Source organism: Macaca thibetana, chromosome 2 (assembly GCF_024542745.1).
Source record: "Macaca thibetana thibetana isolate TM-01 chromosome 2, ASM2454274v1, whole genome shotgun sequence".
NCBI lineage: Eukaryota > Metazoa > Chordata > Mammalia > Primates > Cercopithecidae > Macaca > Macaca thibetana.
This window is the reverse complement of record NC_065579.1, coordinates 51530418-51554503: the sequence shown is the minus strand read 5'-3', so window position 1 is coordinate 51554503 and position 24086 is coordinate 51530418. Positions and strand designations below refer to the sequence as shown.

Sequence of the window (24086 nt, the reverse complement as noted above, 5' to 3'; positions counted from 1 at the left end):
CTTTAGTAAGGCACAAAAGGTCGTAAGGAAAAGATTGATTAAATGCCACTACATTTTAAATTTCCATGCATCAAAAGGTACCATAAACAAAAGTAAAAAATGATAAAACTGAAGAAGATAATGTGTATTAAGTGTAACTCACAAAGGATTCAATTCTAGACTATGTAAGAATTTCCCAAACAATAGGAAAAAGACCACCCAATAGGAGAATAGTCAAAGGATATACCTGTGGAGTCCATAGAAAGAAAACCCAAATAACCAGCTAACATTGGAAAAGATACACTGATTAAGAATTATTGTGGAGATGCAAATTAAAGGAATAGTAGGGGCAGGCATGGTGGCTCATGCCTGAAATTGCAGCGCTTTGGGAGGCCGAGGCCCATGAGTTCAAGACCAGGGTGGGCAACATGGCAAAATTCCATTTATAAAAAAAAATACACAAAATTAGCCAGACATGGTAGCATACGCCTGTAGTCCCAGCTACTCGAGCCTGGGTGGTCGAGGCTGCAGTGAGCCGTAATAGCGCCACTGCATTCTAGCCTGGGTGACAGAGCAAGACCGTGTCTCAAAAACATAAAGGAATAGGGGGATGCTCTTACCCATCGTATTTTCAGACATTAAAAAATCTTACAATGCAAAGTATTGACAAAGTTGCGCAGCAACAGGAATCCATGCATTGTTGATGGGAGTGCCAATTACCAAGGAGAGCAACTGGACAAAAATATAATGAAGCTGAATGTAGACCACCTGTAACTCTGTAGATATAAATAAGGAGACATGAAAAAATGGTTTTCATTGCAGCATTATTTTAATGAAATAAGAAATAATGTACATATTGTCCAGTAGGGGAATGGGAAATAAATTGTAATCTGCTTATGCAGTATAATGCTATGCATTGGTTAAAATGAATACACTAGAGCTACAAATACTAATAAGTATAAATCCCAAACACAGTTGTTATTTATCTGCAGTTTCATGTGCTACAGTTTCAGTTCTAAAATATTATATACAATAAGATATTTTGAGAGACAGAGAGAGACCACATTCGCATAAGTTTTCTTACAGTACAGTCATCCTGCAGTATATGTCGGGTTGGTTCCAGGACCCCCTGTGTCTACCAAAATGTGTGCATACTGAAGTCCCACAGTCTTCCCTGCAGGACAGCAGGTATATATCAAAAGTTAGCCTTCCATATACATGAGTTTTGCAATCAGCAAATACTGTTGTGGTTGGTGTTTTAGTTTTTTTTTTTTTTTGAGATGGAGTCTCACTCTGTTGCCCAGGCTGGAGTACAGTGGCGCGATCTTGGCTCACGGCAGCCTCCACCTCCTGGGTTCAAGCAATTCTCCTGCCTCAGCCTCCCAAGTAGCTGGGACTACAGGTGCCTACCACCATGCCCAGCTAATTTTGTGTATTTTTAGTAGAGATGGGTTTCACCATGTTAGCCAGGATGGTCTTGATCTCTTGACCTCATGATCTACCCGCCTCTGCCTCCCAAAGTGCTGGAATTACAGGCGTGAGCCACAGCACCCAGCCCATATTGTATTTTTAATCCACATTTGGTTAACAAAAATTTGCATGTAAGTGCATCACATAGTTCAAACTTACATTGTTTAAGGGTCAACTGTATATTGTTATAATTGTTCTATTTTATTCTTTGTTATTGTTACTAATCTCTTACTGCACGTACTTTATAAATTAAACTTTATCGTAGGTATATATAGGGAAAAAACATTATATATAGGGTTTGATACTATTTATGGTTTTTAGCATCTATTGAGGGTCTTGGAACGTACCCCCTGTGGATAAGGAGGGACTACTGTAGACAGCACTGAGAGAAAAAAGCAAGTTGTGAATGATACATAGATATAGTATTATACTTTGCTCACCTTCCATTTTAATTTTGAAATTAGCGTGGAAATACAATTTTTTGAAAACTCAGAAATTTGCATTTTAAATTTACTGAAAGATACTCCATTGGTAAGGGATACCAGCTCTGGAATTTTATTTCAAGAATTTGTAAAAACACTTTATTATTACTATTTTTAAACATGCTCCACAGAAAAGTATTAAGAATTTTTGTTGTAAATATATTAGTTCCTATTACTGCATGACAAATTATCCTAAAACTTAACCATTTAAAATCAGACATTTATTATCTCACACATTTTGACAGGGCTAAGAATCGGAATGGCATAGCTGTATGGTTTAATGGCTTATGGTCCCTCACAAGGTTGCAGTCAAACTCTTCTTCAGGGGCTGCCGTCATCTGAACATTCGACTTAGGGAGGATCCATTTCCAAGTTCACTCACATAGTTGTCAGCAGACCTCATTACTTGCTGGCTAACTGTAGTCTTCGGATCCTCACTACGTGCATCCTTCCATAAGCTGCCTGAGTGGCCTCACAGTGTGGCAGCTGGCTCCACCAGAGTAAAAGATTGGAGGGAGAGAATGAGTATGAGAGTGAGCTCACACACCCAATACGGAAGCTTCTTCTTTTATAACCTATTTCAGCAGTGACATACTATCTTCTCTGCTATATTCTGTTGGTCACACAGATCAGTCCTGGTGGCGTGTGGGAGGAGATTACATAAGATTGTGAATATCAGGAAGTAGAGATCATTGGGGGCCATCTTGGCTGGCTACCAAATTAAGTATAACAAATTCAGAAAACTGCATAACACAAATGTTCGTCTTAATGAATGACTATGTCAGAAAATATTAGAGACTTTCTCCTTGTGACCTACTCTATCACCGTCCTTTGGTTCTTCTCATAATCACTATGTGGATTTTTAGTTTTTTTGAGTGACGAGGTAAAATTTATTCCCTGTTGAAAGTCTATCTGCTTCATTTTAATTGTTCCTAATTTATCTTTTCATGGAGGCACATTATTACCGTCTCCTTATTGACATATATATTTCAGAAAAACAGCTAAAGGTTCTATCAATGGTTTTTTTTTAGGAGCTTGTGCAGTGGAGGGGTCAAAGAAAACTGATGTTGAGGAGAGACCAAGAACAACACTGATCATCTGTCCGCTTTCTGTGTTAAGCAACTGGATTGTAAGTCTTTAAGCCCTTTAAAAATGTAGCATAATTTGTATTTTATCTATAAGGTAAAAAGTATTCTGTTAAAGACTCATTAATTGGGGAAAATATACTTGGTCATCAGTTCGTATCTAAGTTCAAATACTCGTCAGGTGAATTGGATTATGTTTGCTGAATTGAAGAAATTTTTCTTTATAGAAGGTAAAGGAACATAATCAATTGCTAACTTAAGATTTTGTTTGTATTTCTGCCTTTGCTATTTTTGTCCCCCAAAGTGGGAAAGATGTATAGTTTGACTCCTCTACATTTACAGATTGACTATTGGAACTCTCTTTTCTAAGAGCTCAACCAACAGTAACTGACTTTTATAACAGTAACAACAGTTAGTCAACTCCTATTTATTTGGTTTGTCCTTAACATCTTTTTAAGGATTTTTCTTATTTTATTCTCATAACTATTATCCTGATTTTCCAGGTGCCCACATTGAAACACAGAGAGGTTAAGTAACTTGCCTAAGGTCATCCAGCTAATAAATGATGGATCTTGGATATAGTTTCCAACATTTTGAATCTAGAGCCTGTCCTTTTAAGATTACCCACCAGAAATTTTTTTTTTCCAGATTGCTTTTCTGTTCTGAAACATTGACATTGGAATGGAACCTTTTCATTAATTGTTTATTTGCAGCCTAGATATGTTTTCTTCCTAGTTTGAGCTGCAAATTTCTTGTTATAGTGAAATAAAGACTCTCTTGGAATCCCTGTGAATATAAGGACCACTCACCACTCTTGCCACTTCCAAGTTATCTGTTTATCTCTCCTCGCCATTCTTCTTAGAGGAGGAAGAGATCGTACTCTTTAAGACCAGTATTTAATCTCTACATTGGATTCTCTCTTTTCCCACATTTGCTTATCTGTTCTTTTTTCCCTTGTTTATTTAGTCTCTTCCCACTGGCTCTTTCCTGATACATACTCAGGTTTTTTTCATTTTAAAATACATTCTCTTGATATACATCTTTAAGTTGCTGCTCTTCTGCTTTCCTTCACTATCATACTCTTGGGGGTTAATTTCTACTTTGTGCTTTTACTTACTAATTCCTTAATTCATTGTAATCTGGCTTCTACCATTAGTTCTCTAAATTGCATTGGAAAAGACTACTTGTGATAGTCTAATTGTCAAATTTAGTGACCTCTTCTTGGCTTTATATAGTCTTTTTTTCCATGACATGAATTATCTTTTTTTATATAAGTTTTTGGTTTATTTATTTTAAAAGAAATAAATCCACCTTGTCCTGATTAGTGTATCATTTTTCCTCTAAGGACCGGAAGAATGAATGTTACTGGTCTGTTGCTGTTTTTTTATTCCAACGAAACTGTTCTTTCTTTAATTTGTTGTTTGTTATGGGAAGGATAGTTCATGGGTACTTGAATGGCAGTTTCGGGATAAGGTTTAGAGTATTAATGGAGGTATAAACAATATAACTGCTATTATTTTAGGGCTTGGGGTATAGAGATGTATTTTTAAAATGGACAATCAGTATTTAATTATAATTTTATATTTAGAAAAGTCCAGGTAATGTAAAGTTCAGAAAGGAAACTGTGGCAAAATCTTGCCAGGTGAGATCATGCACACTGAATTTAAAGGAATGAGGGGTGGTTTGGCATATAGGGATTCATGGTTGTGTTAGTCCATTCTTGCATTGCTATAAAGAAATAACAGGCTGGATAATTTAAGAGGTTTAACTGGCTCATGATACTGCAGGCTTTACAGGAAGTATGGTGCTGGCATCTGCTTCTGGTGAGGCCTCAGGAAGCTTACACAACCTCAGGAAGCTTACACTCTTGGCAGAAGGTGATGGGGATCCAGCATCACATTGCCAGAGTGGGAGCAAGAGAGAGAGTGGAGAGGTGCTACAAACTTAGAAACAACCAGATCGCACGTGAACTTAAAGAGTGAGAACTCACTCATCGCTAAGGGGTTAGCACTGAGCCACTCAGGAGGGATCCGCCCCTATGATCCATACACCTCCCACCTCCAGGCCCCACCTCCAACACTGGAGATTACATTTCAACATGAGATTTGGAGGGGACAAACATCCAAATGATCTCAATGATCAGGAATTAAAATTTCACAGTCTCAACAAGATACTCTCTTCCTGGCTCTCAAGTAAAGGATCTAGCATTCTGCAGAGCAGGCTAGAACTGACTTATATTCCCTTTTTTGTCTCAAATAATCCAGGTAAAGGAGTAGAACCTGGGTACCAATCCTACTTCTACCACATATTTGTTCTGGATATTTAGACAAGTAATCTCATGAAATAACACCTATTTCATTTTCTGTTGAGAGGATGATATATACATACATCAACAGAATAGCCTAACACTGTCTAGAAATGGAGTAACTATAGTTCTCTCCCTTCATTCTCCAGAAAAGCTGATTTTCTTCTCTTCCGAGTGTAATCCCTTTATAAACATGCACTGTCCCATTTCAAGGCCACCCATTGATTCAGTTTTCTCATATTGGATTCTTTGTTTTGCTGGATTCTAATCTCCTTTTCTTCTTTACCAAATTTATTTAAGAAATTCTTTGCGTTTTCAGCTTTACTTTTTCATGTTTTATCCTCTCTGCATTTTTGCCTTTATTATTTCATGTTTAATACTTTCTTCAGTCCTTGGTAGTCTGGTTGTTGCTTCCACTCCCTACAAAAACTCCCTTTGCAGAGATCTTCAGACTTCAGTATTGCCATGTCCAATGAGCTACCCTTTTCCTCTGCCTTGAATATGTTACTCATTTATTACTCTTTTTTTTATGTCTTATTTTGTAAGCTATCTCTAAACCTTCTTGTAAAGAATGGGAATGAAAATAGATGACAAATTAAAAGTTCACCTTGTTTTTTTTTCTTGAGACTTTTATATTCTTTGGATCCCAGGCCTTTAACCTTTATGTTTGTTGTCCTGACTTAAATGTTTCTCTTTGTTCTGGTTCCTATTAAATCTGCCTTTTCTGTATTTCCATACAATACGGAGTTTTTTTAAAAGAGTATTTTAAAAAATGTTAATTAGATCTCCATTTAGTCATCAAGATTCAAAAAGTACCAAAAGTCTGACACATGTGCTTTCCTTTTTTTTTTTTTTTGCTGGATTTTTTTTGTTTTGTTTTGTTTTTTGAGACAGAGTCTTGCTCTGTCACCCAGGCCAGAGTGCAATGGCGCATCTCAGCTCACTGCAACCTCCAGCCCCCAGGTTCAAGTGATTCTGCTGCCTCAGCCTCTTGAGCAGTTGGGATTACAGGCACGTGCCACCACGCCTGGCTAATTTTTGTATTTTTAGTAGAGACGGGGTTTCACCATGATGATCAGGCTAGTCTCGAACTCCTAACCTCATTCCGCCCGCCTCGGCCTCCCAAAGTGTTGGCATTACAGGCGTGAGCCACTGCGCCTGGCCTTTTTTAAAGAAAGAATCTCATTCCATCACCCAGGCTGGAGTGCAGTGGCACAGTCTCAGCTCACTGCAACCTCTGCCTCTTGGGTTCAAGTTATTCTCATGCCTTAGCCTCTCGAGTAGCTGGAATTATAGGTGCGCATCACCATCACCACCATACCCAGCTAAGTTTTGTATTAGTAGAGGCAAGGTTTTGCCATGTTGGCCAGGCTGGTGTCGAACTCCTGACCTCAAGTGATTCACCCACCTTGGCCTCCCAAAGTGCGGGGATTACAGGCATGAGCCACTGCACCTGGCCTAGAATATTTTTAATTATACCCCAGACATCATGTAATTTCTCCCAATAAAAACATAAGTCTTCTCCTTACATATTGGTATTCTGTAGACTCTGTCCCTAACGTTTGCTCACTGTACATGCTCTCTTTAGGAAATTTCATTCATTCTTATAGCTGTAAATATTGTCTGCTGTTAACTTTAAAATTCATATCTACACCTCTCACTTTTACCTACAGGTAATTATTTACGTTTTCCTAGTATACTTCTTCAGTCAGGTATTCTATAGTGACCAAAAATGATAAAGGTCTAAAATATTCATCTTTTTCTTACTTGGATGCCACTTTTCCCTTCTTCTTCCTTTTTTTTTTAAAACTTCCTTATATTTTAATCACACAATTCTAGTTAGTCATTGAAGTATCAGAACATCTTAGTCTTATTATTTTTATTCATATTTCATATTTAATTAGTCCCCAAGTCCTATCAGTCTTGTCTTAGTTTCTTTCTTTCACACCTGTCCTTTCCACCCTGTTCCTACTTCTACCGTGCTGGTTTAGGGCTTCATCATCTCTCCCCTCATAGCTTCTGTGCTGTGTCTCCCTGGTATCTTCTCTTTTCAACTTAATCAGGCTGGTTTTTTCTGCTGAAAATCTTCTAGGTCTGGTGTTTTTATGATTTAAAAAAATAATAAGTTTTTAAAACTGATCATATCCTCAAAGTCAGGGATGATTATTTGTTCTTCGTTTTTAGTTACATCACTGTTGTAGTTGATACCTGGCAAGTAGTAGGCCAATTAATAAATGAATGAAAGTGGTACAGTGCTTGAATCTCTGCCCGCATCCTTGAAATATTGGTGGTGGTTCTTTTACTGTTTAATTTTTATATTATTAAATCTGCTAACTAATACAGCATTAAAGAGCCTTCTAATTAAAATATTTTTATAAAACTCATTATTGTTTTAAAGAACTTTGGATTTTCCTCCTAAAAATGAATCAGTTGCTGATTGGTAGGGCCAAGTCAATTTTAAATAATGTGTTACTATTACTCTGTGTGTGTCATTTTTCTTATTGTTATTATTTTGGTCTAGACTGCAGGAAACTTGATTTCATACAATTTTAGTAGTTGGATTTGTCACACTACTGCCAGGGCAGTTACTTTTTTATACATGTATTAAGTCTGACACTAATCTGCTCATTGTTAAAAATATTCCTAATTTTTCTTTAGGACCAGTTTGGACAACATATAAAATCAGATGTACACTTGAATTTTTATGTTTATTATGGTCCTGATCGTATTAGAGAACCGGCCTTACTTTCAAAACAGGATATTGTTTTGACTACATATAATATTTTAACTCATGACTATGGAGTAAGTATTGCTGATACTTAAGAGATCTTTTAAAGATTGAATGTAAGAAATATGCCACAGGTTTCTAGAGTGTTCCAAAATTCAGGTTTTATACTTTTTTTCTTTTTAAATACTTAATAATATATAGAAAATGAATGGTTTTTTTTTTTTTTTTGCATTAAAGGGGGGTTGCATCTTATTTAGATGCTAATTTAGGAATATTTTTCTTTTCTCCTCTCCTCTCCTCCTCTCCGCCTCCCTCTCAGTGGAGTTTTGCTGTTGTTGCCCAGGCTGGAATGCAATGGCACAATCTCAGCTCACTGCAACCTCTGCCTCCTGGTTTCAGGTGATTCTCCTGCCTCAGCCTCCCAAGTAGCTGGGGTTACAGGCATGCACCTTCACATTCAGCTAATTTTTTTAATTTAGTAGAGATGAGGTTTCACCATATTGGTCAGGCTAGTCTCGAACTCCTGACCTCAGGTGATCCACCCACCTTGGCCTCCCAAAGTGCTGGGATTACAGACGTGTGCCACCACACCCAGACAGGAATATTTTTCATTTAGAACATTTTAAGTTAAGATTTAAAATTTGGATTTTAAGTATATAAAGCAATTTGTAAATGAATTCTATTTTCTTTTTTAATATTCTGGAAAATTATTTTCTATCACAATGATTTAATATCTCAGTTTGAAGGTATGCTTTTTTTGTAGTTACAGTTCATAAGTTTTCCAATTAGTCTAATTGATTTTTACCTTCATAATTCCAATTGTTCAAAAGTTAAAGTTTTTTGAAAAATACTGTGCTATCAAAATTTCAGTCTTCTGATAAAAATATTACCTTTTATATAAAAGAAAGTAATGTTGAATTCAAGTAATTCTTACAACTGCCATTTTCTGTATCATTGCTATGTTTTAATCTGAGGTAGAACAGTTCAGTGTATTGACCAGTGACTCAACAGAGAGCTAGACTGCTTGGGTTTGAATGCTAGTTCTGCCATTTATTACCTATGGTGCTTTGGGTAACATACTTAGCAGTTTGTGCTTCATTTTTCTCATCTATAAAATTAGGTGTGCTAATAAGTACTTATTTTATAAACTTGTGAGTATTCAATAATTATTGTGCTTAAAGCAGTACCTAGCACACAGTAAATTTGATATTAAATAATGATAGCAACTAGTTAGCAAATCATATTAAGTACTATTTTACTTTCCTGTGTTTTTTAATTCATATAAAACATTTATTTCAGACTAAAGGGGATAGTCCATTACATAGCATAAGGTGGCTAAGAGTGATCCTGGATGAAGGACATGCCATACGAAATCCAAATGCTCAGCAGACAAAAGCTGTACTTGACTTAGAATCAGAAAGAAGATGGGTTTTGACAGGTAATCATAGCATTAAACTTATTAAAACTTTACATCTCTAAAATGTATCGTTATGTAAGTTAGTAAAATAACTTAGTAAACTTCAAGTGGATGTAAAGTCTGCCCCAAAATTAATCCTAGAAATAGTTTAATCAAATGTTTTGAGTTGTTTTTCATAATTGCCCATGATATAACAACATTTGACTTACTGATAATTTATGGAACAGTCACTAGACTTATTTTTGAACCTTGGAAATGGAGTAGACACTCTAGTCATCCAGTCATAATCCTGATTTCTGTTTCCCATCCTTGAACCTGTTTGCCATTCACAATGCCTTTACTGGAAGGTAAGGAAAAGAATGTAAACTTAAACTAGTTGCTTTTTCCTTCTTGCTAGTGCTGCTGCTTTAAAAACCAAATAAGCAGATGTACTTGATAAGGAGAAAGTATTTTCCACAGTCTTTTTCTTGGCTAGTGTGGCGTGTGAGAGCTAAAAATTAGAGCACAACTGTATCTTGAGATGTGTATATATTTAATAAAGCATTATAGTTAGCACTTGATAGTTTAATTTAATTGATAATGATGGGCCTGGTACAGAGTGCTCATTTTCAATTGTTGTCTTCTCTGATTGGGCCAAATAGATATTCTTATTGGATACTCTGGTTAAAGAGTTACAACAGTTTCCTGTTATTTCTAGGGACTCCAATCCAGAATTCTTTAAAGGACTTGTGGTCTCTTCTTTCTTTTTTAAAACTTAAACCATTTATTGATAGAGAATGGTGGCATAGAACAATACAGCGTCCTGTCACAATGGGAGATGAAGGAGGACTTAGGTAAGTAATTTCAGACAGTGATTAATACTAGTTACAAATAACTGTTAGTAGCTTGAACCAGTTGGCACTTTCTTTACTATTTTAACTTGACTCTTAACTTTTCCTTCTAAAAAGTGTTTATGGCTTAATGCCTTTGTCGTTCAGAACCTAGTGATGCTTGTTTGGAAAGACAAAGATTTCTAATAGTCAATAACTACCCTTCCCCTGTTTTGGCTACACTGAAAGGAAAGACATAACTTTGTGTTTTTTGTGTGTTGCTAAGCCCCAAAGCCCCAAAACCACCATTAACAGATTTAGCAGGAAACATTGTATATCCTTTGAGGCTCTAATATGCATTAAGTTTTCGTATCTTATATAGCTTTATTTACTTATTTGTTGTTTTTGTGTTTTGTTTTGTTTTGTTTTAAGATGGAGTCTTGCTCTGTCATCCAGGCTGGAGGGCAGTGGCGCAATCTTGGCTCACTGCAACCTCCGCCTCCTGGGTTCAAGTGATTCTCCTGTGTCAGCCTCCCAAGTAGCTGGGATTACAGGTGTGCGCCAGCACACCCCGCTAATTTTTGTATTTTTAGTAGAGACGGGGTTTCGCCATGTTGGCCAGGCGGGTCTCAAACTTCTGACCTCAGGTGATCCTTCTGCCTCAACCTCCCAAAGTGTTGGGATTGCAGGCATGAGCTTCCGCACCCGGCCTTACATAGCTCTATGTAGTGAATGATGTGATGTCCCGTGACGTCAGCAAAAGTTGTATAGGAAAGTTTTATGTGGTTGTTTCTGGTGGAGATGGAGATAGATAAAAGTTGAGAACGTAAATTAAAATTCAGTAATAGCCATTTTGCAAGATGTAGACTAATGTGGTTCAACTTTTTGACCAAAGCGCCAGTTTATAGACTGAAGATTTGAGATCTGTTAGTGGGACATAAAATCATTATAAAGGTGGTAGCCAGCATTTAAAAAGACAATGAAATAGAGAAGAGATTAGTAAATATCAGAGTGCATGATACATGGTAAGTATTATTTTGTAAAATATTTGTTTCTTTTGTATGTGTTTGTATATTTTTGCTAGATAGAATAAAATGTGTTTCTTACTGTAAGTTATAGTGAAAAAGTTTCAAGAGCCACTAACCTAGTTGGCAGTACTATCCACTTGATTCCTCAAAACCAACTATTTAAACTCCAGGAAATTGTATTTATATTTTAATTTTGGGAAAAAACAAGAATTGATACATCTCTTTTTTCCAGTACTGAGAAGGAAATGTAAAGATTGTGGAACCTGTAAAGGATTTTTGTGTGTTCTGAATTACCATATTATCTTTTTATTTTGGAGGCACGCATTATTTTATACAATTACTTATTTATATACTTTTGATTTTCATATTACAGAAGGTAGTATCTTACCTATATTTGTATTCTTACAACATTTAATTCAGTGCCTTGCACTTAATAGATACTTAGAATCTGAGTGTTGACTGGTGATGGAGTTGACAGGACAGTTGAAAAGTAAAAGAGTTAATGATTGGAACAAAAATGACGAGCAGAGCTTAAGAAAACAAGGACAGGATATAAAAAGATTAAACTATGATAGGTATTGAGGGTAAATTTCCATACATTTGTTTTAATAACTTTATTTTTGTAGTATACTTCTGTGATTATCAGATTGGTTAAAACCCCAAATAGGGGATTTTAAAAACACTTCTACAGAAACTGTAACAGTAACAAATTAAAGTGTTATGTTTTGTTCTTCTTGGATCAATTTATATAGAAATTAAAAGGTACATAATTATTTGTTTTATTCTGATTAGGCGTTTACAGTCCCTAATTAAAAATATCACACTTAGAAGAACAAAGACAAGCAAAATTAAAGGAAAACCTGTTTTGGAGTTACCAGAACGTAAAGTATTTATTCAACACATTACACTTTCAGATGAAGAGAGAAAGATTTACCAGTCTGTGAAAAATGAAGGCAGAGCCACTATTGGAAGGTATGGAGAAAGCAAGCCATGTTAAAAAATAGTTTTTGTTTACTTTGTTTCCCATTCACTGAATGACATTATTTAGATGTGTTAGCAATAGTTTGAAGTATACCGAAAGATGATTAGCTTCTATGAATTACAGTGTTTTTTACAAATTAATAGTTAAGGTGAATGAAATAATAGTATAATTCGCCAGGTAAGTAATTTCTTAAGTTAGGAAACAATTTAAAGCTTACATTAAATGACAAGTTCTCAATTACTAGCCAGAAGATTTTGCTTGCTTCTATTTCCAACATCGTATGGAAATCTGGGAATAGGAACTGATGAAACAGGTTTAACAAGAAGATTAAGGATTGGTAGAAGGTATGAAATTCTAGTCCAAGCAAGATCAGGTTTAATGTGAATGCCCACAGGAACAGAATGAATAAGAGACAAGTGAAAGCAGAACAGGACTGTGAAAGGGGAATCTTCAAAACATAAAAACTTAAGTGAGGTAGGTACAAAGCAGGTTTGGTAGGAATTAGAGAGAGTGGGAAAAATTGTTCTAAGCAGGAGATTTCTGAGTGCAAAATCTTATTTCTTTTCATATTCATTTTTTCAACAAAAATTTATTAAGTGCCCACTGTGTGCCAGGCACTTATACACATTGGGATACAGCAGAATAAAATAGACAAAAATCCCTGCACTCAAGGAATTTATATTTTAATAGGAAGAAACAGGTAATTTAAAAACATGATTAAGTTTTAAGGAATAAAGCAACAAAAGGGGATGGAGAATGCCAAAGCTGTTTTAGCAGGGTGTTAAGAAAGACCTCACTGAGAAGATGATAAATAGGTAAAGATCTAAAGGAGATTGGGATTAAGGGGTGTTTCAGCCAGAAGGAAGAGCAAGTGTAAATGCTCCCAGTTGGGAGCATGCCTAGTGAGCTTGAAGAATAACAAAGAAGCAAGTGTGGCTGAATAGTATGAACAAGAGAGAAAATAGTCATGATATCAGAGATATATTGGAATGGGGATATGTAACGCATATATCGAGGACTTTGGCTGTTACTTTTTATGACAGGAAACCTTAAAGGGTTTTGAGCCAGGAGAGTGACATAATCTGATTTATATTTTTAAAAGGTCACTCTGGCTGCTGTGTTCAGGTTTAGGTTATTTGAATAGGAATAAGGTCAGAGGTAGGGAGACCAGTGGCAGTGAAAGTAAGAGATGATGGTGGTTTTTGCCATAGTAGTGATAAAGGGAGTGAGAAATGATTAGATTCTGTTAAATTGTGAACGTAGAACCAACAGAACTTGCTGGTTGATATGTTATGGCATGTGAAAGAGAGGAATCAAAGATAACTTCAAGCCTTTTTACCTGAATAACTGAAGGGATGAAATTGCCATTTACCAAGACAGGTCTATGGGAAGAGCAGAGGTTTTTTTAAGCTAAGATCAGAAGCTCAGTTTGGACACATTGATCATAGGATGCCCGTGAAGTTTCCAAGTAGAGATATCAAATAATTAGTTGGATAGGAGAGTCAAGTTCAAAGTCACCTATGTGTGGATGGTAATTAAAGCCATGAGATCACCAAGGGAGTGAGTAAAGTCAAAGAAATCTAACTATGAAGACAGCAATGGCTGGTGAAATAGAAGGAATTGTCTAATATTTAGCACATGGTAGGCATTCAAAAGAGATCTCTTAAACTGAAATGCTGAGTATGGGTAAGTTATGACTGTGCCAGGGAATAATTAGTGTTAGTAAAGGTTATTCTATTTGAAAAAGTTGAAAAACTTTAACTTTACTGAAACTGTTCTCAGAAAATGTTATTTTTAAAGTATTCTTTTTAATAGGCTATATATTTACTAACATTTATTTAGCACTCACTAGGTGTTATACATTGATCTAAGTGCTTTAAATGTATTCACAGCAATTCTATTAGGTCAGTATAATTATTATCCACATCTTATAAATGAGGAAACTGAGGCACAGAGCAGTTTAGGTGACTTATACTGTTGTCACACAGCTAGTGAATGACAGGACTGATATTTAAACTCTGGCAGTTGGGTTTGGAGCTTGGAAGTTTAATCTTTGTATTATTTTGCCTATTCCTTGCATTCTTGAATATTCAGAAGTGTTTGTTGCCATAATACTAACAGTTCTAATACTAGCAGCAGATTCATGTATAGCACTTAATATAGTCCAGGCACTATTTTAAATACTTCACATGTGTTAAATTAAATAATAGTAGTTGTATGAGGTAGGTACTTTTACAGTGCCACTATTACGACTGAGGAAGCTCAAGACATAGGTTAAGCAGCCTGTCCAAGGTTACATAATTAAATTGGCACAGCCAAGTTTTTAATTCATGACCAGCTAGCTCTAAAAATTTGTACTCCAAGTCGTTAGGCTGTATTTCTTCTGTTGCCTTAAAATACTTAAATATCAGATGGCCTGGTTATATAATTTTTGGATCGCCCATTTCCTTAAGAATCTACATTGTCTTTTTTTTTTTTTTTTTTTTTTTTTTTTTTTTTTTTTTTTGAGACGGAGTCTCGCTCTGTCGCCCAGGCTGGAGTGCAGTGGCCGGTTCCCAGCTCACTGCAAGCTCCGCCTCCCAGGTTCACGCCATTCTCCTGCCTCAGCCTCCCGAGTAGCTGGGACTACAGGCGCCCACAACCGCGCCCGGCTAATTTTTTGTATTTTTAGTAGAGACGGGGTTTCACCGTGGTCTCGATCTCCTGACCTTGTGATCCGCCCGCCTCGGCCTCCCAAAGTGCTGGGATTACAGGCGTGAGCCACCGTGCCCGGCCAAGAATCTACATTGTCATTGTACCACTGTATTTTGTATAGAATGTTTCTGTGGGGAAGCCTGGTTTGTTTGTTTTTTTCCTCTAAAGTTCAACAACTTCTCTGTTGACTTTCCCTGGGACATGTGATACTATTTAAATCTTTAGATTCCAGGCTTTTCCCCTCTTCTTTTTCCTGGAAAGCTTTCTTTAAATATTGTTTTCTGCTCCATTATTTTATTTCTCTCTGTGTATGTTAGATGTCTTTTATCTGCGTTCCATAGGTATCATTTTATTTCTGAACTTTTACATTTTTGTGTTTAATCTTGATTTTCTCAATCCTGTTTCCTACATCCTTTTTCTATGTTTTTATCAGTGACTAGTCTTTTTTTATATTGGCTTATATTGGTTTCAGTGTGACTTTCATTTCTCTGATGATTCACATTTTCTTTCACTTTCTTGAGCCATACCAGCTCATCTTTCAGCTCTTTATGTTCTCTTGCCATATTTTTTCAAAGCTCTTTTTCTCTTTTTTTTTTTTTTTGGAGGAATTGTTTTATTGAGTGGTGTTAAATTGTGACAGTATCTTTAGTCATAATTTTTATTTGCTCTGTGGCAACATTTTTCTGCTGAGTTTTCTTTCACTGCCATGTGTTCCCTACCTTTGCTCTCTGCTGATTATTACTTATATTTGAATATCTTGAGTTCTTCTTGGACTAGCTGCTTGCTAGTCTAGATGTACGTAAAGGGAAAGGTCATAATCATGTCCCAGACCAGCAGGAAATAACCCAATTTACTTAAGAGTCAGGGTTACATGTTGAGTTACTTTAGGTTTTATTAGTACACATAAATAGAGATCAGAAACTTTAGGGGTGCTTGGAGTGTAGAGTGCTGTGCCCATAGTCTTTTTTTGAAAAACACAGTGCATCTGTATGTTTCTGTGTTCAGTTTACCTTCCCTCTTTTTTGATAAAAATTTCTCCAGGGAAGCTCAAGTCACCAAGCATGCACCCTGTTCCTGTTTCTGCACATGAGAGGTATTGATTTTCTCCTCAGGGCATGCCATCCATTTTAAAGAATTATGTTTTGGCAGCTCTGTTTGAGATCTGCAGTCATCTCTCTCAGCATCTTCCTATCTGACTTATACTGCAATTGGCAACCATTTCTCATATATTGTGCCTTATTGTTAAAGATCTCTCCTGATTTTATTAGAGTTTGTTTTTCTGTTTTTCATTCTTGTTTTGGAGTAATTTCTAGAGAAGAAAAGAACAATGCCATTTTACTCTGCTGTTTTAGAATAGGAAGTTATTGTTTAGCGGACTTAGTAATATTTGACATTTTAATCTCTAGGTATTTTAATGAAGGGACTGTCTTGGCACATTATGCAGATGTCCTGGGTCTTTTGCTTAGATTGCGGCAAATTTGTTGCCATACTTACCTTCTTACAAATGCAGTGTCTTCCAGTGGCCCCTCAGGTAGGTAAATTTGATTGCTTCATATCATTGTTATTTGTCAGAGATACTTAGATAAGAATGATCAATTTTTTTTTTTTTTTTTTTTTTGAGACGGAGTCTCGCTCTGTCGCCCAGGCTGGAGTGCAGTGGCCGGATCTCAGCTCACTGCAAGCTCCGCCTCCCGGGTTTACGCCGTTCTCCTGCCTCAGCCTCCCGAGTAGCTGGGACTACAGGCGCCCGCCACCTCGCCCGGCTAAGTTTTTTTTTTTATTTTTTAGTAGAGACGGGGTTTCACCGTGTCAGCCAGGATGGTCTCGATCTCCTGACCTCGTGATCCGCCCGTCTCGGCCTCCCAAAGTGCTGGGATTACAGGCTTGAGCCACCGCGCCCGGCCCAGAATGATCAATTTTTTTTATGTAGCATACATTTAGTTTGTTATTTTGTTCTGTCAAATGGAGATTGCTTTTAGTGTGAGACTCAGCTAGGAATATATTCAATAATTTTTTTTACCAGTGAAATGGAATTATAATGAGGTCTTTCCAGGAATTCCAGTGATAGATACCCTTTGATGAAAGATTCATATTGGATCTGCCTTTTATTGTGTGCTGGTATGTCACTATCATGTTATAATGATGCTTCTCTATGAGGTATATTACGTGAGTTGGCTACTATTTTGGCTTCTGAATGTTTCTTAAATTTCAAATTTAAATTATGCTTTTTGCCTGTGACAGAAAATGATGAGAGACTTTCCCTACTGGCAAGCGAAACTTTTCCTTATATAAGGTAGATTAACTTGTCATATTACAAACCTTGCTCTGACATTAATTTTTCAGCCTTTTCTCTAGGAAATGATACACCTGAAGAACTGAGAAAGAAGTTAATAAGGAAGATGAAGTTAATTCTGAGCTCAGGTTCAGATGAAGAATGTGCAATTTGCCTGGATTCTTTAACAGTTCCTGTGATAACACATTGTGCACATGTATTTTGTAAACCCTGTATTTGCCAAGTCATTCAGAATGAGCAGGTTAGTTTTTTGCTCAGTAGAGGTTCAGTGTTTGATAGAGTAGTGTACCTGTCTTTAATAAAAGATAATATATGGAGTTTTACAATTGGATTTAATAATACACCTTTGATAGTTAATTATTCCAGTATTTTAATAAGTGATATATTTCTCCTAATGCAACACTTTCAACATAAAAAGATGTTCACAATCAATATCTTAATTCCACTAACTGTTTATATCATTGCTGTTCAATAAATGGATTGATAAAGTGAGACACAAAGGTAATTTTAAGTTTTCTAGTAGTCATACTCTTAAGTAAAAAGAAACATTAAGCTAATTTTAATACATTTGTATTTAACCCAGTATATCTAAAATATAAAAAGTATTAATGTGATGTGCTTTTTGCAAAAAACTAAATCTTCAGAATTTGGTGGTAGTGTATACTTATAGCACACCTCAATTTGGCTTAGCCACATTTCAAGGACTTAATTGCCCCATGTGATTATTGGCTATTGTGTTGGATAAGGTAGGTCTAGATTCTTTTGTGTGGTTGAATTTTTTTGAAGTAGACTAGTTTGTTAAGCAGTCATTCAGCTAGGGTAGAATTTTTTTAAACATTTTAAATTGATATATGTAGAAAAAATGTATAAATTCATGATTAAATAGCTCAGTGAATTATCATGAAGTAAATATATTCCTGTATCTACTGCCTAGGTCCCCTTGTGGCCCCTCCCAATCATTTACCCTCTCCCTCTTCCCCAAAAGTAACCCCATTGTACTGACTTAAATAATTTTACCTTCAGAATTATTTTATTGTAATGGTGTTTTATATATAGTTATTTAAGATATCTTATTTTATTAGCAAGTTCAAATGGGTACAACAGATGTTGCTTTGGAATGAACTTGATAGGATTTAACAGATCCTAGTAGCTTTATAAGCTGTTATTAGCTTTATAAGCTTAATAGCTTTATAAGCCATTAAGATGGATTTTTTTTTTAAGAATAGTACTAAATAGTGTAGCTCTATTGTATTTAGGTTCAATAAACTGTTATTCATGACTTTTTTTTAAACTTGCTTACAAACGTTATAATGTTTAGTTTCTTGCTGTTGCTTCTAGCTAGTCCAGATCACATATGTTTGCTCCCTCCTTTACCCATTCTACTTATCACATGTCTGGAATTCAGCAGGTTCAGATGTCTCTTAAATGGATGAAATCTATTAAAAGGTTTAATAAAATGTTAGCTATAAGAGATACAGATTTTAGCATACATTTAAAAATTTTTAGGCATATTTATATTTGTTCTTCTGTTAAGTGTTGCTCATACTTTTTTCTTTCTTATATAGCCACATGCTAAATGCCCTTTATGCAGAAATGATATACATGAAGATAATTTATTAGAATGTCCTCCAGAAGAATTAGCATGTGACAGTGAGAAAAAGTCTGATATGGAATGGACATCCAGTTCAAAGGTAGAGTACTCAGGTGCAAATATTTGAGTATTTGTTTAACCTTTATATAAGGAAATATACACAGTATATCAAAATCATAATTCTGCTTTCATTCCTGTCATTTTAGTATTCTGTTGTTGACCACTGTTTATTTTTAGTGGTGAATTTGAGAGGAAATAGAATGGGTTCAGATTATTATAGTGTTCTTTCAGTCTTAATTCTTTGTTTTAAATGAGTAGTCTTTTGCATTTTAGGGAAATAATATTTCAGGACTTTATGATAAAAACTTTCAGACTAATTTTACTGATTTAAAATGGAATCTAACGGACATCTTAATATTTTTTCAGATTAATGCGCTAATGCACGCATTGACTGACTTAAGAAAGAAGAATCCCAACATAAAAAGTTTGGTTGTTTCTCAGTTTACAACATTCCTGTCTTTAATAGAAATACCACTTAAGTAAGTTCCACGGTGTTTTTCACTTTCAGTAAAAGGATTTTATATGATTGTATTGATTTGAATAGCAAAAAAAAAATAAAAAGCTTATTTCTTTTGCCAGTTTTAGTCATTTTATCTAAAAGATACTGAGAGTCACAATAGAGAATACTTCCTGGCAGCACAGGAGTTTAAAGATTAAGTCCTGAATTTATCAGAAAATGACTGACTGCAGTGTCTAGCATATTAATAAGTGTTCAGTAAACATTTGTTAACATAAATGAGTGAAAGAATTTATTGAAGAGATTTGTGGTTACTTAACTCTGTTTTATTTTTATAATGATAGTGTTTGTTGCTTGTTTCTTTTCTTCCCCCATTAAGAGCCTCTGGATTTGTGTTTACTCGTTTGGATGGTTCCATGGCCCAAAAGAAAAGAGTTGAATCAATTCAGTGTTTTCAAAACACTGAAGCAGGATCTCCAACTATAATGCTTCTGTCCTTAAAAGCAGGTGGAGTTGGTTTGAATCTGTCTGCAGCTTCTCGAGTGTTTTTAATGGATCCAGTAAGTAGTTTTGTAAATTTTTTCAGAACCTTAGTACTTCTTTCAAAAAAATAGACAAAAAAAAAGTGGTAAATACCTTCATAGTTATAATTAACTGTGAATATTCTTAGGCAAACTTTAGAAATAGATAACAAAAACTTAGTAAATGTAGATTAAGAGCTTTCTCTTAAGCACTTTACTGAAATCCTCACAACATCCTTATGAGGTAGATAACCATTATTAAATGCTGTGTTTTGGCCAGGCGCTGTGGCGCATGCCTGTAATCCCAGCAATTTGGGAGGCCAAGGTGAATGGATTGCCTGAGCTCAGGAGTTTGAGAGCAGCCTGGGCAACATGGCAACATGGCAAAACCCCATCTCTACAAAAAAAAAAGTACCAGAAAAGTTACTCGGTTGTGGTGGTGTGTGCTTGTAGTCCCAGCTACTTGCTGGGCTGAGTCGGAAAGACTGATTGCTTGAGCCCAGGAGGTTGAAGTTTCAGTGAGCCATGTTCCTGTCACTGCACTCCAGCCTGGGTGACAGAACAAGAACCCGTCTCTGAAAGAAAAAAAAGAAAAAAACTCTGTTTTACTGAAGAGGCAACTGAAGCACAGAAAAGTAAATAATGTGCCCAGTATCACACAGTTTAATGGGCAAAACCAGAATCATAGTCCATGTATTTAAGTACTATTATGCTATGCTATTCTACTTTTCTTCTATAATAAATCTTTATTAACCATAATGCTTTTTAGGGTAGTGGTTCATTCAGCTGACAAATAATGAGATCCTGCTTTGTGTCAGTTGTTATAGGCACTGGGAATCTAATTATAAACAAGATAGACAAAATGACTACCATCATGGTTCTAGTGGTCTTAAGCTTTAATGTGCATACAAATTAGGTAAATGCAATTTCTTTTGCATTTAACTTAGAGACTTAGGCGTTCTAGGATTAGACTCAGGAAGCTGCATTTTTAGCATATCATAGGTGATTCAGGTATAGGTGGTCTAGGATCACAATTTGAGAAACAAATGGTCATTAATGGAATGTTCTGAGTACATTTTAATGCCTAATACAGTGCAGTCACTTGTGGTTGTGTGTAGTACAGGCATAAGGGTAGAACAGAGGCTAAAATTCACTTTGAACTTGACTCACCAAGCTGTGTCACCTGGACCTGCTTTCACATAGGAACATGTTTTTCTACATGTACAGAGGGGCTGTTTGGCTTGAAAGGACCTTGGACTAATTCAGTTTCTAATTTGCACTAGGTACTATGTGGGCTAGAGGCAACCTTTGCTGTTTCTGTGCATTCAGACTTAAGATTTGTGGTTGTAGCTTGTTGCCTGAAACTCAGAAGATTTTTAACATGTAGAAATTCTACTGAGATACAAATTTTAGTTACTTGGGTGAGGCTACCTTGTTGATGCATGTATGTTTACTGAGGCTTCCTTTTTCCTCCCTCCACTGAGGGTATCCTTCTCAGTAAGATTGGGTATCCTCAGCAAGATTATAACTCGGGTCATCATACTTAGGCCTTCATGGGTGAATATCGTGGATATGGTATGGTCTGTTGTATTTCCCCCTTTTTCTTTTTTTTTGAGATGGAGTTTTGCTCTGTCGCCCATGCTGGAGTGTTGTGGCGCGATCTTGGCTCACTGCAACTTACATCTCCTGGGTTCAAGCAGTTCTCTGCCTCAGCCTCCTGAGTAGCTGGGATTACAGGCACCTGCCACCATGCCTGGCTAATTTTTGTATTTTTAGTAGAGATGGGGTTTTACCATGTTGGCCAGGCTGATCTTGAACTCCTGACCTCGTGATCCACCTGCCTTGGCCTCCCAGAGTGCTGGGATTACAGGCGTGAGCCACTGCACCCGGCCGGTCTGTTGTATTTTCTTTAGTACTGTGGATAAAGTTTTAAACCTTTGTTGCAGTATTTTATGGCTACTATACAAAAATATAGTATATCGCGCCACTGTACTCCAGCCTGGTTACAGAGCAAGACTCCATCTCAAAAAAAAAAAAAAAAAAAACACTTGTAGTTTTAATTTAAAATTTAATGATCCTTATCCAAACAATTCATGATTCATGATACTATTTAAAAACCACTTACCAGAGTTCTGTATCTTTTTGGTTATTCTTCCCTTTTCATTGTTGCACCATTTTATTCTTTTTTTTTTTTTTTTTTTTTTTTTTGAGATGGAGTCTCACTCTGTCACCCAGGCTGGAGTGCAGTGGCGTGATCTCGGCTCACTGCAAGCTCCGCCTCCCAGGTTCACGCCATTCTCCTGCCTCAGCCTCCCGAGTAGCTGGGACTACAGGTGCCCGCCACCACGCCCGGCTAATTTTTTTTGTATTTTTAGTAGAGACGGGGTTTCACCATGTTAGCCAGGATAGTCTCGATCTCCTGACTTCGTGATCCGCCTGTCTCAGCCTCCCAAAGTGCTGGGATTACAGGCGTGAGCCACTGCACCCAGCCCATCATTTTATTCGTTAGCTTAAAACAATTCTCATGATCAGGTCTGTGTTAATTAGCTAATGGTACTTTTTTTAGCTCAGCTTTAAAGTCAAACTAACTTCAAATACTGATACAGAAAATTGCATCAAAAAAACAATTTTTAGGACTTCTGACTCTTAAAACCCTTTTTTAATACTTTTATTTCATGAACAGAGGAAAGTGCAAGAAAACCAGAAAAGGGGGAGAAAACTTTTTTATAAATAGGCCCAAGAATTGCATCTTTTCTCATATAAATTAAGTCACCTAAGAGGATGTATAAACTTTTTCTGCTGTTAAGCACACATAGATTCTTTTAAAAATGAAAAAAAAAAAAAAAAACCCAGAAATTGATTAATCAACAAATACTTATTTTGGGTGCTAACACATATGTCGGGCCCTGTATTAGGTATTAGAAGTAGTAGTATGGGGAGGATGCCTGTTATCATAGTGATTGGGAGGGTGGATTTTTCTCCCACAATATTTGTGATGTTAGTATCTGACTTCAGGCAGAAAACTTTCAGTCAGAAAAAGATGAATGAATACTAGTGAAATGAAAGGACAAATGCAAAACACTCAAAGATCAGGGCAGTAATAAAGCAACTCATCCATGTTCTTGTTAGGCCTGGAATCCTGCTGCTGAAGATCAGTGCTTTGACAGATGCCATAGACTTGGCCAGAAGCAAGAAGTTATCATCACAAAAGTGAGTTTTTAAACAAACTATTTTAAGACTAGGTTGATATGATTTTTACAATTAAGTAATGCACAAATACATTATTATAATGATTCAGTGGAATTATGCAGAGCAAAATATACACCTTTTTCCTCCTTCAATAATTTAATATATGCTGTTTAAGGGCCCTTTCTCTGTACATACATTTATGTTTATGTGTACATCTCCTTAAAAACATTCTTTTAAAGATAAATAGATTATACTTTATTCTACAACATACTTGTTTCCGTTAAAACTGTACATTGGAGACTACCTCAGAAGTACATTTAGATGAACACATTTTTAAAAATAGTGGTAAAATACAAAATTTACCATTTTGAAGTATACAGTTTAGATGCATTAAGTACACTCATGTTGTTATGCAACAGCCATCACAATCATCTATCTCCAGAACTTTTTCATCATCTCAAACTGAAACTATGTATCCATTAAATAGTAACTTCTCATTCCTCTCCCCCAGCTCCTGGCAACTACCATTCTACTTTCTTTGAATTTGACTACTCTGCAAAACCTTATAGATACATCATAACGTATTTAACTCATTAAGTTTTTTCTAATAAAAACAGTGCCATAATGAGCATTATTATATATAAATCTTTGCACATAGATGCAAGTAATTCTTTGGGATAAGTTAAGAAAACTAGAATTTTGGATTTAGAATTTTTATTAACTATCAAGTTGGTTTCAAAATAGGATTTATATTAAAATTGTTAATTTATGCTTCTGTGGCCAAAAAAGTGCTGTTCTAATTTGCATTTACCTAAAACCTTGAGTATATTTCACATATCTTGTTTATTAACATTTTTTCCGTGAATTATTTGTATCTTCTGTCCAGTGCTCATAGTTATGGTGCAAATAGTTTTATAGTATAAAGGACTCCCTGATACAGTCTGACTTTAAATCTTCTGTTTATGTATGTTAAAAATGGTTTATCCCATACTCTTC

The 24086-nt window shown here is 35.9% G+C and overlaps 1 protein-coding gene across 6 annotated transcripts in view; it reads left to right on the top strand.

Moving 5' to 3' along the window:
• The window catches only part of HLTF (helicase like transcription factor), a 55098-nt gene that overhangs the window by 27224 nt on the left and 3788 nt on the right, over window positions 1-24086 (top strand). For 3 of the 6 annotated variants that reach the window (XM_050778202.1, XM_050778201.1, XM_050778200.1), the window contains exons 14-24: window positions 2963-3060; window positions 7980-8123; window positions 9349-9487; window positions 10164-10299; window positions 12096-12275; window positions 16386-16510; window positions 17335-17513; window positions 18838-18963; window positions 19290-19402; window positions 19760-19940; window positions 23031-23111. In XM_050778202.1, coding sequence (XP_050634159.1) covers window positions 2963-3060; window positions 7980-8123; window positions 9349-9487; window positions 10164-10299; window positions 12096-12275; window positions 16386-16510; window positions 17335-17513; window positions 18838-18963; window positions 19290-19402; window positions 19760-19940; window positions 23031-23111 — 1502 coding nt within the window. Of the gene's footprint in view, window positions 1-2962; window positions 3061-7979; window positions 8124-9348; window positions 9488-10163; window positions 10300-12095; window positions 12276-16385; window positions 16511-17322; window positions 17514-18837; window positions 18964-19289; window positions 19403-19759; window positions 19941-23030; window positions 23112-24086 lie in introns of all 6 variants that reach the window. The other 3 variants (XM_050778199.1, XM_050778198.1, XM_050778197.1) reach the window with 1 other exon arrangement.